The 14,485-nt window shown below is 44.4% G+C and overlaps 1 protein-coding gene across 4 annotated transcripts in view; it reads left to right on the top strand.

Moving 5' to 3' along the window:
• poe (E3 ubiquitin-protein ligase-like protein poe) overlaps nt 1-14,485 on the top strand; it is a 549,114-nt gene that overhangs the window by 335,147 nt on the left and 199,482 nt on the right. For all 4 annotated transcript variants that reach the window (XM_075691124.1, XM_075691117.1, XM_075691109.1 and 1 more), the window contains one exon: nt 6,062-6,331. In XM_075691124.1, coding sequence (XP_075547239.1) covers nt 6,062-6,331 — 270 coding nt within the window. The remainder of the gene's footprint in view (nt 1-6,061; nt 6,332-14,485) is intronic.

Genomic DNA, 14,485 nt, shown 5'->3' with positions numbered 1-14,485 from the left:
CTTGCCACTGCTCCGCGGGCGCTCAGCCTCGCTCTCCCAGGATGCAGACCACGTGGCTCTCGTACCGACGAATGTCATTAAAAAAAAAACACTTGCGAAAAGGCTTAGCATGTTGACATGTTCATACACACTACAGCCGCCGTCGCCTCGCTCAAGAAAGCACGCCGCCAACGCTAGCGATCAAAATCCGCGCTAGCCCTACGCTTCGGTTCAAACAAAGGTCTCGAACGAAGCAAAACTGTTAAAACTATCGTCCGATGCCCAAAGAGTCCCACGTTGGGCAGCCAGATGTGGGGTCTCTCACACCCATGCTCTTGGGACAAAGGAACGACAACACAGTAGTGCAAACAATCACAAGGGCATTTATTGCACCTTTCATAGATCAATGCCTGCTAGACGAGTTGCTATCCACAAAACATGCCGATGGGAGCGCGACAAATCTAGAAGTCTGACTTACCGCGACCTGATAGCGAGCGAATATGTTCGCCCCATGCTGGAACCCAACGCCTGGTCGTTCGCGCATACTGTCACGCGAACGGTGTCCAAGGCGGCCACGCGAGTAGGTCTCGCAGAAGCATGGGTCGGCGCACGCGCAGCACGGCACGTCCGTCCCGCTTGCTTCCCGAACCCAAAAAAGAGGAAGCGCCTTGTCTCTCGGCGCCCGAGTAAACCCGCCGCAGCGCGACACTCGCGCCATCTCTCTCACCGCGCTTGTACCACTCCGACCGCCGCGGGCGCCAGGCCACGCGAGCCGTGCGGGAAAACAGCATATCAGGGGATGTGTGAGAGTCGCGCATCCCCACAAATTCTAAGAATCCCAAAATTTCAGAATAATAATTCTTAATACTGAGGCATTAACTTCACATAGGAACTGAATAATGATCGTTATTCTGACAAGTTTGGTATTCTGAAGTTCATGGTACTGAAATATTTTTACATTGGCACTATAAAGCAATCAACAGGGTATTTCAGAAAAGCTTTTTAATCTTCAAAGTTTGTTAATGTTGTGTTCATAGTAACAAGATTTTACTGTATATATACAAAACAAATGAAGCAGATGTTCATGCAAAAGTTACAAGTGCCATCATCCACCAGAGGAGTGGGTGCGACGAGTCAGGGTAACGGGCTTGCACATGAGGTGCAGATAGGAGCATGTTCCAGTGTTGGGACAGTGCAGTGTCGAGCCTAGTATAGGTGCTGGCCTGGGTTTTATGCCCTGATGGTGTTCATCAACTCCAGGCTTTAAGAGGAAGCTTCAGCTCGAGTGCTCCTATGTAAATACATGTAAAAGGAGAATTCGTTTTTCTCGGCAACCACTGAATCAAATTTGACGAGGTTTCTTGCATTTAAAAGGAAACTTTAAAATATAGGGACTGTTGGTTTCGAATTTTCAATTTAGGTCGTCAATCTTTTATTAAAAATTGGCAAAAATCAAACATTTTCAGAAAAGAAATCTATCAAGTTTACAACTCTAACTCGGCAATGAAAAATGATATCACAATTCAGTGAATTGCATCTAGTAGTACATCTATAGCGGACAAAATTAATATGTCATACATGAATCTCAAAAAATATAGTAATATGAAAATACAGCTTTTGCAGAACCCTTATACACAACGTAACTAATTCATGTAAGATATAAAATGACATATTCAATTTGTCCACTTTGAATGCTCTAATGGGTTCCATCTACAGAACCACGATATCTGTTCCTGATGCAGAGCTATTTGTAAACTTCGTGCTTCTATTATTTTCAAAGTAGCGAATTATTGAAAAGGTTTTAACAAAATTCAGGCCCTAAATCGAAATTCTGCTCCCGACAGTCACTAGAATTTAACTTTCTCTCTCAAATGCAACAAATTGCATTAAAATCAGTCCAGGGGTTATCTCAGAAAAACGTGTTTGCTTTTTACATGTATTTGAATAGGCCGCGTCGGAGTTGGGCCCGAGCTAAAGCTTCCTCTTAACCCTTTGAGGGTCAATTTTATTCGCCATATGTGACCGCCCAGGGTCGATTTTTGTTTTTTCATTGCAGATTCCAATTCTTCTTAGGAACTTATTTCAAAAAGAAAAAGAAGATTTAAGATTTAAAGATTTAAAGAAAAATTCACCGTAATTTTTCTAGGGTGACTGTAAAGTGATAAAAAAATCTTTTGCGTTGGTATATATGCACTCTTCATTCATGAATAACAACAACAAAAAAGGAAATAAACTTATCGGAATTAAAAATTCGATGCATTTTTATACACATAGTTCAAGGCTTTTAAAATCCACGCACAAGAATATTTCGCAAGTCTCAAATGTTCCTGCTCTTATACTAATACGTACATCCATAGCGTAATCGAACTGTGTAGGTGCGCGCACTCAAGAAAACTGTTTAATTCTGTGCCCATCAAAAAAAGCAACAGTGTGACAAACTAGGGCAATTAGTTTTCACGAGTCTTAAAAAAAAAAAAAAAAAAGAAACGCATGCACAGCGGCATCCTTCCTATGCGCACCCCTGTTAGCACTAAACGAGCGTGAAACAAGCGTTTGCCCTATGAGCGATTAGTAACGAGATAGCCATCAGTTTTGCAAGCGCAAAAAGCCGAAACCGCCCGCAAAACAACATCCAAACGGCCGGCCGCCCGCGCGCGTGCCAATGCTCGAGCAGTAGTATATAAATGCATGGGAGCAAACTAGCGCTAAAACAAACCATGCAACGAAAACCGAGAGAGGGAGGCGCGAAAAAAAAATTGTCTGTATCGCCACATAGTGGCAGCACATGACAGAAAAGAAAAAGTTAGGAAATTGGCGAGCTTTTTAAACATACAGACGGCGCCGTAAATATACGGCATCAACCATTTTCGGACTTGTTCGCGGTGCTGTATATTTACGTCATTGACCGTCAAAGGGTTAAGAAGTCACTTGAGAATGCACCTGTGTCCATAAGGGAGGTTGTTGCGACCACAGACTCAAAGCTTGAATAGTTGCTACTCCAGCACCTCAGACACAATCTTCCCCTTCCACATGGCGTCTTTCCTTTTCTCCGAATGTTCTTTGTTTTTCTTCTTCTTTTCACCTTGCTATGGAACTCGCTCATTAGTCAAGTTTTCTCAGCCTTGTGCTACAATCACACATCATCTTTATGTTAGAAGAAATCTCGTGTGTGCATGCCACCACTTCTCATCTTCTTCACATGGTTTTCACACAGTGTTCACTGCAGTTGCACACTTCCCCCATCACAGGGGGTGGTTCTTGCAACATATTTTCTCTCTAGGCAATATTTAGCCTTGAGATTTTTCACAGGCATTGCATGTTTTTTTTTTTCCATACTTGAGGCATTTTGACTTAATCTAGATGCCCTTGTTGACCAGTGGCCAGCCAACTGTAACTGCAGAAGCATTGCACACATACTTCATGTGCTCCCACCTTGTACCAGTTGCACTGCTGTGTGTGGGTGACTTTCGCACTGCACATGTGCTCATAAATTGGGCCATAGAATGCATCGTATGTGTGGTGGTCATTCAGTAAGGTGCCCATGCACCATTGTTACACCCTATGCGGTGGTGGGCTGAATCAAATTCCAAGTGGTCTAGCAGGGGAATTCTAGATGGCAAAACCAGCTCCTTTTAAGCCCGGGATACATGGAGCGGAAAACCGGCGTCCAAGCGACAAAATTTGCCCGGCAGTTAACGCTCGCTTCTCGGCGTCCAAAAATTTTACTCCCTCCAGCTACCCGGTCCGATTAAAAAGAACTCCGCCCAGCCAAAATCGCTGTCGGTAGTGACGGGAGCACCTCGCTCACTCGCCAAGCATCATGACAATTGATCTCCCTCCAACTTCTAGCGGCTGGTAGATATTTGCGTATTCTTTCCTTTTCCATCGGAGCATCCATCGCGCGACCACTCTGAAGTGATGGAATGCGGGCATTTTGGCTAGTTTGGCCGTAGACTTTCCGGCTTTCTGCACGTGAGAGGGACACTTTTGATAATTGCAACCGAATATTGAATGTTTGAGACCATGAAAATAATAGGACAAATTTGTGTAAATTTGTTTTTGTCTGCAAGCTTAAGGGGGGATGAGGGGATCGGAACAAACTTTTTCATTTTAGAGTGATGAAATTTCTGATCTGATCTGATCCCCGCTTCCCCCCTTAAGTGAGGTGCTCACAAACAGATAATAATTATAAGTGCGGTGCAATTTCCTTACTAACACGGTCGAAGGTTGCATTACACAAAATAGTGTGTGCATTATACTGCTTTTCTTATTATTGCCTTTTTTTGTATGTGTGGTGGTGCCCATATGGGTTCGGGTATAGGGGATGAAACTGTTTCTCATTCGCAGTGCCCAAAGCTTTTTTTTTCACTGTTGGCACAAGTGGTCATAAAGTTTGGTTTTCTGCTTCTTCGGTCAGAAGTCACCCCTGCTCATCTACAACAATAAGTCCCTTCTGCTCGAGTGCCTTGAGGGAAAAGAGCGATGACAGATTATAGCTAGAAGCCGACCATGCCTGGTCTTCTGGCTGTTTCTGGCTGTTTGCACCTGTATAAGCCCAGGCGGCACATGGAATGCCTAGGGCATCGGGAAGGAGAGCTTCTGACAAGCCCATTTCACGCCAAATTTAATTATTCTATCCTCTCCGGCTGCAGTAGTAAACGCTTGTTCTTGAAGGAGGCTTTAAAACAGCAAATGAAACTGAAGTAAACATGAATGACCACAATGTGTTTTTACATAAAGTAATGTCACTGTTGGAGAACCACAAAACCTTCTGCAATGCCTGTGCTTCGAGGTGCCACCGCTCAACGTGATCAGACGGTGCAAAGCCAGCCCACTAAAATGCTTACAGCTCAATGAAATGTGCAGAAATTGCTTGTAAGCACCTGTATGAAACTTTTTTCCAAGTTATTTAGTCATTAACAACAAATAATATAATAAAAAGCCTATTTACTTTTTTTTCTTATCCAAAAACACATTCCTAGAGTCTGGAAACACTGGCAATTATGCGGTGAGCGCGTGGCGGCATTCGCCTGTTTTGCACTGAATGTAAGTGATGCCAGCAAACCATCGGCGTCATCCCGCCGCGTCTATTTGTGCCGAGCGAAGTTCGCCATGAAAGTTCACTCCATGTATCCCAGGCTTTACTCCAGTGTTCACGAATTGAAGTTAACGGTTGACCAAAATATGTTATGAGATCATGGTTGCAGAGTAAAAAACCCCTTGTGGTCAAAATTAATAAGAAGCCTGCCACTATGGTGTCCCCCATAACCTACTGTGCAGTTATGGTACGTTAAGCCCTGTAATTATTTTGTCAATAGACTCAAACTTACTACTGCCAATTCAGCAGAGAAAAATAAGTTTAAATCAGCACAGGAAGCACAAGAAATATATAACATTATGTCTGTGATGGAAGCTTCTGTATAACGTAGCTTGCCCTCTAAGTAGGCAGAGGTTGCTATGCATAACTTTTCTGTTGAATGCACCACTGTTCTTTATTTAAAATTGTGTATATTATATTTTATTTGCATTTGGTCTATTTGCAATGGATATGCAGCTGTAAAAGAAGATATGAGAGAGGTTGTGTTGAAAAGGGGAACTTCCCTTGTGCTTTACGTACGACTCTGGTGACCTGGCGCTCATTGCATAGCAGCATGATTTGGTTCGTAGTGAAATGAACAAAGCATGAGAGAATGTTTTGAAAGGAAAAAAAAATGTATTCTATGGCCCACTCTTGAAAAGAACACCTAGCTGGTATAAAACCAATATAACTGAAATACTTTACCAAGAGAAAAATAAAATGGATGATAAGATGCATTAGGCTCGTGTGTAATTTGTAGCAAAGTGTGTCATAACTGCCTGGCCCAATAACTTCACCTACATGGTATGTCTGTGATGTTTGTCATAGGTCTATTTTTTACATGTTCACATTTAATGAAAACAATTAAATTTACAATTAAATATGTTACTACAAATTTCAGAAAGAGTTGATTACTGGACCATTTTATACTGTTCACATTTGTAAGCTTGCTTCTCAGCTTACCAAAAAACATGAACCAAAATAAATCTGGGGGACACTTTGCAGGAACAGACAGGTTACTGGCTGACCCCAGCATTCCAGCCTGCGACCATTGTGGGGCTGGCAGGGACAGCAACTTCTGGCCTACCCTCAGGGACAGTGGGAGGCAGTAGTGCAGCACCTCGTCCATCCAGAAGAAAAAAGTCAATACGGGGCCGGGTGGGCCCAAGCACAGTGCCAGTGTCCTTTCCTGTGGACTTCTTTGAACACTGCACATCCATTCAGGATGTGGAATTTGGTGGGAATGACCTGCTTCAGATCTACAATGCACAGCAGGTGAATGTCTTAAAATTTTGCACTTGCTTGTGATAGCTGGACAGCTATAGTGGAACTTTGGTTATGCAGCACTTGCACTCTCAGTAGAATGTATTTGTGTAAGGAGGAAAAGTAGTGTGTGATACTATCTGGAATGCCATTTTCCTCCTTTCACTGTATGTGCTGTGGCAACTGGCGTGCCATAGGCGTATTGCACAGAAATTTTGATTTCAAATTGGATAGAGCCGACTGGCAAAATAATTTATATTCAGTTTTAAGATTGCTAATATTTTAGAATGCCAGCACAGCCTCCAAGAGCCACATATGGTCGCACCGTATATCTCAAAAGTTGTATCATTGCAAGAACTTTAAATTTAATCCTGTCATACTTTTTCTTTTTCATTTGTAATGTGAAAATTTGTTGTGGTGCACTATCAGTGCTGCTGCTGCAGCATGTGACAAACTAATTAGCAGTGTCCAGCAGTGCAACGCATCTCGCCACCAGTCACCATGTCACCACTTGGGGAATGCCATCCTGCAAAATACTGCAGGCCCAGCAATAATTCAGTATATACACAGTGTCTCTGTCTTGCATAGAAACCTTGCAATTTGTAGTCTTTTAGGCCATAAATGCATGCCTTTTTCACCGAGTAAGAAAAAGACTAAGCTGAAATGTGCCAAATGCACAGATACCTTTGGTGTGGAGAGCCCCACATCACTTCAATAGGCCCATGTGTACATGCAGCACACTTATTGACATGTCGGTCTTGATGCTATAGACATACATTCATTGCACACACTTACTGTGTCAAGTAGAAGTCAGGGTTGAAGTACACATAGCTGTTGTAGAAATTTGGTCAGATTAATGCATGCAAAAGAACATTGTATGAGTTGTTCTTTGTCTGTCATTTCTTTAAGAATTCACTTTTAGGAATTAAGTTTTGTTTCTTTTTTGTGGCTTCAAATGAAATCAGAGAAACACAACTGTTTCCGTGTAGTTATCTAGTGAGGCGTTATCTAGTGAGGCGAGTCTAGCAGTGCTATTGGAGGAATTAGAGGACAGTAAATGGGATATAATAGGGCTCAGTGAAGTTAGGAGGCCAAAAGAAGCATATACAGTGCTAAAAAGCGGGCACGTCCTGTGCTACCGAGGCTTAGCGGAGAGAAGAGAACTAGGAGTCTGATTCCTGATTAATAAGAATGTAGCTGGTAACATACAGGAATTCTATAGCATTAATGAGAGGGTGGCAGGTCTTGTTGTTTTAAACTTAATAAGAGGTACAAAATGAAGATTGTACAGGTCTACGCCCCTACATCCAGTCATGATGACCAGGAAGTCGAAAGCTTCTATGAAGACGTGGAATCGGCGATGGGTAGAGTGAAAACTAAATACACTATACTAATGGGTGACTTTAATGCCAAGGTAGGCAAGAAGCAGGCTGGAGACAAGGCAGTGGGGGAATATGGCATAGGCACTAGGAATAGCGGGGGAGAGTTATTAGTAGAGTTTGCGGAACAAAATAATATGAGGATAATGAATACCTTCTTCCGCAAGTGGGATAGCCGAAAGTGGACGTGGAGGAGCCCGAACAGCGAGACTAGAAATGAAATAGACTTCATACTCTGCGCTAACCCTGGCATCATACAAGATGTGGACGTGCTCGGCAAGCTGCGCTGCAGTGACCGCAGGATGGTAAGAACTAGAATTAGCCTAGACCTGAGGAGGGAACGGAAGAAACTGGTACATAAGAAGCCGATTAATGAGTTAGCGGTAAGAGGGAAAATAGAGGAATTCCAGATCAAGCTACAGAACAGGTATTCGGCTTTAACTCAGGAAGAGGACCGTAGTGTTGAAGCAATGAACGACAATCTTGTGGGCATCATTAAGGAGTGTGCAATGGAAGTCGGTGGTAACTTTGTTAGGCAGGATACCAGCAAACTATCGCAGGAGACGAAAGATCTGATCAAGAAACGCCAATGTATGAAAGCCTCTAACCCTACAGCTAGAATAGAACTGGCAGAACTTTCGAAGTTAATCAACAAGCGTAAGACAGCTGACATAAGGAAGTAAAATATGGGTAGAATTGAACATGCTCTCAGGAACGGAGGAAGCCTAAAAACAGTGAAGAAGAAACTAGGAATTGGCAAGAATCAGATGTATGCATTAAGAGACAAAGCCGGCAATATCATTACTAATATGGATGAGATAGTTCAAGTGGCTGAGGAGTTCTATAGAGATTTATACAGTACCAGTGGCACCCACGACGATAATGGAAGAGAAAATAGTCTAGAGGAATTCGATATCCCAAAGGTAACGCCGGAAGAAGTAAAGAAAGCCTTGGGAGATATGCAAAGGGGGAAGGCAGCTGGGGAGGATCAGGTAACAGCAGATTTGTTGAAGGATGGTGGGCAGATTGTTCTAGAGAAACTGGCCACCCTGTATACGCAATGCCTCATGACCTCGAGCGTACCGGAATCTTGGAAGAACGCTAACATAATCCTAATCGATAAGAAAGGGGACGCCAAAGACTTGAAAAATTATAGACTGATCAGCTTACTGTCCATTGCCTACAAAATATTTACTAAGGTAATCGCAAATAGAATCGGGAACACCTTAGACTTCTGTCAAGCAAAGGACCAGGCAGGATTCCGTAAAGGCTACTCAACAATAGATCATATTCACACTATCAATCAGGTGATAGAGAAATGTGCGGAATATAACCAACCCTTATATATAGCTTTCATTGATTACGAGAAAGCGTTTGATTCTGTCGAAACCTCAGCAGTCATGGAGGCATTGCGGAATCAGGGTATAGACGAGCCGTATGTAAAAATACTGAAAGATATCTATAGTGGCTCCACAGCCACTGTAGTCCTCCATAAAGAAAGCAACAAAATCCCAATAAAGAAAGGCGTCAGGCAGGGAGTTACGATCTCTCCAATGCTATTCACAGCGTGTTTACAGGACGTATTCAGAGACCTGGATTGGGAAGAATTGGGGATAAAAGTTAATGGAGAATACCTTAGTAACTTGCGATTCGCTGATGATATTGCCTTGCTTAGTAACTCAGGAGACCAATTGCAATGCATGCTCACTGACCTGGAGAGGCAAAGCAGAAGAGTGGGTCTAAAAATTAATCTGCAGAAAACTAAAGTATTGTTTAACAGTCTCGGAAGAGAACAGCAATTTACAATAGGCAGCGAGGCACTGGAAGTCGTAAGGGAATACATCTACTTAGGGCAGGTAGTGACGGCGGATCCGGATCATGAGACGGAAATAATCAGAAGAATAAGAATGGGCTGGGGTGCATTTGGCAGGCATTCTCAGATCATGAACAGCAGGTTGCCATTATCCCTCAAGAGAAAAGTGTATAATAGCTGTGTCTTACCAGTACTCGCCTACGGGGCAGAAACCTGGAGGCTTACGAAAAGGGTTCTACTCAAATTGAGGACGACGCAACGAGCTATGGAAAGAAGAATGATAGGTGTAACGTTAAGGGATAAGAAAAGAGCAGATTGGGTGAGGGAACAAACGCGAGTTAATGACCTCTTAGTTGAAATCAAGAAAAAGAAATGGGCATGGTCAGGACATGTAATGAGGAGGGAAGATAACCGATGGTCATTAAGGGTTACGGACTGGATCCCAAGGGAAGGGAAGCGTAGCAGGGGGCGGTAGAAAGTTAGGTGGGCGGATGAGATTAAGAAGTTTGCAGGGACGGCATGGCCACAATTAGTACATGACCGGGGTTGTTGGAGAAGTATGGGAGAGGCCTTTGCCCTGCAGTGGGCGTAACCAGGCTGATGATGATGAGGAGGAGGAGGAGTAAGGATCAATGGCGACTATCTCGGCAACCTTGGTTTTGCAGATGATATTGTCCTGTTCAGCAACACTTGCGATGAGTTACAACAAAAGATTGAGGACTTTAACAGAGAGAGTGAAAGGGTTAGGTTGAAAATTAATATGCAGAAAACAAAGATAATGATCAATAGCCTGGCAAGGGAACAAGAGATTAGGATTACTAGTCAGCCTCTAGAGTTTGCGAAGGAATACATTTACCTAGGTCAATTACTCACAGGGGACCCTGATCATGAGAAGAAAATTTACCCAAGGATAAAAAATTGCATTGAAGTGCATACGGCAGGCATTATCATATCCTGACTGGAAGCTTACCACTATCACTAAAAAGAAAGGTGTACAATCGGTGCTATATACTGGTGCTAACATATGGGGCTGAAACTCAGAGACTGACAAAGAAGCTCAAAAACAACTTAAGGACCGCACAGAGAGTGATTGAACGAAGAATGATAGGCGCAACGTTAAAGGGGAGACGGGAAGAGAACAGTGTGGATCAGAGATCAAATGGCACTGGCCAATATTGTAATTGGCATTAAGAGAAAGAAATGGAGCTGGGCAGGTCATGTAATATGTAGGTTATGTAACCGGTGGACCGTTAAGGTTGCAGAATAGGTGCAGAAAGAAGAGAAATGCAGTCGAGGACAGCAGAAGTCTAGGTGCAGCGATGAAATTAATAAATTAGCAGGCGCAAGTTGGAATCGGTTGGCACAAGACAGGAGTAATTGTAGATCGCAGGGAGAGGCCTTCGTCCTGCAGTGGAGTTAAAATAGGCTGGCGATGATGATGATGATGATGATAATGATAGATGGCAATACCTTTAAAGCAACAGTGAACAAAATTCCATCAACACTGTCTTTGAATTTTGTATCCTGTCTAAGTAAAATGTCATGCTTTATTATTTTTTTTTTTTAATCTGTGTAATGTGATGCCAGTTCCATGGTACTAAATGTAGTCTTGGATTTAGTCGATTTTTCTTTCGCATACTCAGTCCAGCCACTCTAGCTCCTCTGCCATATCTTTACCCTAAATTTACAATGAGCAAACCCACCTTTTTTTTTTTTAAACAATTAAGTAATTGCATACTATATATTGTTTAGCTTTTTATGCCACTATTTGTAACTATGTTGTTTGAATTGAATTGAGGCATTTAAAATTTGTCTGTTCATACTCCTGTACAAGAAAAAAAAAACTGCATTGTTTCTATGGTACCACTTTCTTATAGAGCTGCTTTATATAAAGTAGACTACCATTAAGAAAATCTCGTAGATACCATCAAAATCTGTTCATCGTACCCCAAGTTTGTCTTTACAGAAGTTATCCATAGGGCTCAACATCTGTTACTCCTGTTGCACTCAGATATCCATGATACGAAATAATAAATCACACACCAGTAATACCAAAAGGTAGACAACCTGCAGGGGCGTCTGCGTCAGCAGGCGTTTGGTGTGTTGCGACACCACGTACCTGAGCACACGAGGGTTGGACCCTCCCGCGTGTAGCCGTGCGCGGCTTAGCTGTGTCTGGGGAAAAGGGGATCCTGGGCGTTGAGCCGATGCTGGGTGTTTGGACCTTTAAGGCCCCCCGGCGGAGGCAACACACCTCTTCGGCCTCGGCTTCACATAGACTGCACCTCCAGACTGACCCACCTGGAGGACATCGGCAGTCGCCTTTTCCTGTCTCTCCCTCCTCAAATCTTCATCTTTATCTCCCACTTTTTGACTTTTCCTGTCTCCTTCTCTCTTCTTTTTACTTCCTTTCTCCTGGCGGCAAAGGTTAACCCTGTGTGGCTATCCAACCTTGGGTACACCATATTCGGTTATAGTGACGGCGTACGACTGGCGTTGTGCAGACTTGTACGCAAGCTCTGCTGCGTCCCCTCGTTGGGCTCCGTGGTGGGCGGTTGGCGCTGTTGCCGAATGTATACATTTTTTCATGGAAACTTCTTTCCCCAAACGTCCTGGTCGCCCTCAGAAACGAGGGCGCACCGAAGATTTATTCCAGTTCTTCGGACGCCAAATCCAAAACTTCCCCCGCTTTCACGTTATTCACTCTGAAAAGACAGACAAACCAGTGCGAACCATTTCACCGTTCCTTGTGTCAAAGACCTTGACTGATGTTTTTGGTCCAGGTTACAAGGCGTCGAGGATGGCAAGCGGCGACCTCCTCTTGGAGCTCCGCGACCAGAAGCAATATGACAAACTACCGAAGCTAGTCTCATTTGGGGAGACCCACATAATAGTAACCCTGCATCGTACAATGAACACCACCCGCGGTGTTGTGTCGGATGATGATTTGCTTGAGCTGACTGAAGCAGAACTCCTGGAGGGCTTCAGCGAACAAAATGTGATTAATGTCAGAAGAATTCAGATGAGGCGAGAAGGTAAAGAGATTCAGACGAAGCACTTAATAATCACCTTTGGTTCAAGTGTCTTGCCCGAGTCAATTGAGGCCGGGTATATCAAGCTCCGTGTCAGGCCGTACGTGCCAAACCCACTCCGTTGTTTCAAATGCCAGCGCTTCGGCCACAGCTCGCAGAGCTGCCGAGTTCGCCAAACTTGTGCTAAATGCAGTGCCCAAGAACACACCACTGAAACTTGTGAGAACGCTCTCCACTGTGGAAACTGTGATTGGGAGCACGCCGCGTACTCGCGGTCGTGCCCCTCCTGGAAGAAGGAAAAAGAAATAGTAACGATCAAAGTAAAAGAGAACATATAGTTCAAGGAGGCACGCAGGCGGGTTTCATACCTGCCCAAGAAAAGTTTTGCCGATGTGACGCGTCAGGGGGCAGCGACACAACGGCCCCCGGCGGCTGTCCGACCCACAACCAGCGAGTCGGCAGTTAAGCCATCTGCCCCCGCGGTGGTTGCAGCTAGCGCTGCTCCGTCAACCCACCAGACGGGGCCACCGACCCCGAAGGTTGGCGAAGCCGAGGCTGCCCCAACCTCCCCTACCCCTTCCAGCACTGGCAACAGCCGGCGCAGCCAAATCCCCCAGGGAGCCCCATCGACCTCCGGGCTGGGGGGTGCTGGAGTCTTGCCCTCCAAGGCAGGACCCTCGCTCGTAAATTCTCGCTCGCAAGATTACGTGTCCGGTGCCTCGCAAGAGGCAATGGACACTACACCTATCCTCAAGGCGCACCAAGCGCCTAAGGAGCGGCGAGGCTCCCTCGAACGCTCCAGAAAGGGCAGAACCCCTGTCAGACTTCTTCTTAGGAACCTTGATGACGTGCAAGAGCTTATCCAAAAACACAATCCAAAAGTGCTGTGTCTACAGGAAACACATTTAAAACCACAACACACAAACTTTCTCCGACCGTATGTCAAGTTCCGCAAAGATCGCGATGATGCTGTTGTATCATCAAGCGGTGTTGCCATTTTTATTCATAAAGTATTTCCTGTCAGCGTTTACAGCTACAAACGCCCTTTGAAGCAGTGGCGGTTCGAGCTGTTCTCCTAAACAAACTCATCACCATTAGCTCTCTTTACATACCCCCACACTACAAATTAACGAAACATGAATTCCAATCCTTTATAGACGAATTGCCTGAACCTTACGTTGTTCTTGGCGACTTCAATGCGCACAGTTACCTGTGGGGCGACTCTCGTATGGATGCGCGAGGTCGTCTTGTTGAACGGTTCCTTTTCACTTCTGGTGCATGCCTTCTGAATAAGAAGGAAGCCACTTATTACTGTCTTGCAAACAATACCTTTTCTTCAATTGATCTGAGCATAGTTTCTGCGTCCATACTGCCTGAACTCGAATGGGAAGTTATGAACAATCCTTACGGAAGCGACCACTTCCCCATACTCTTAAGAACACTTACAGAAAACGAATATCCACCACAGGCTCCTAGGTGGAAGACTGACACAGCAGACTGGGAGAAATTCCGAAACTTAACTAGTATATCACGGGATGACATGTCTTCTTTAGAAATCGATGCTACTGTGGAGTACTTCACAGCCTTCATAATAGATGCCGCATCAAAATGCATATCCGAAGTGAGTGGTCTGGCATGCAAACGACGTGTACCGTGGTGGAACAGCGAATGTAGGATCGCCCGTAAGAATCAGAACAAGGCGGGGGGGTTGCTACACGCTTCGCCCACTGCAGAAAATCTTGTCAACTTTAAAAAGTAAAGTCCCAAGGTAGGAGAACCCGCCGACAGGCCAGAAGAGAAAGTTGGCACAAGTTTTTATCGAGTATTAACTCGTTTAGAGATGAGGCCAAAGCCTGGAACGGGGTGAATAGGATTAGAGGGCGCCAAGCATATTCACTCCCTCTGGTAAACACACGGCGATACACTGAAAGACCAGGCAGAC

This window comes from Dermacentor variabilis, chromosome 1 (genome assembly GCF_050947875.1).
Source record: "Dermacentor variabilis isolate Ectoservices chromosome 1, ASM5094787v1, whole genome shotgun sequence".
NCBI classification, from domain to species: Eukaryota; Metazoa; Arthropoda; class Arachnida; order Ixodida; family Ixodidae; genus Dermacentor; species Dermacentor variabilis.
This window is presented reverse-complemented; position numbering and strand designations above follow the sequence as displayed.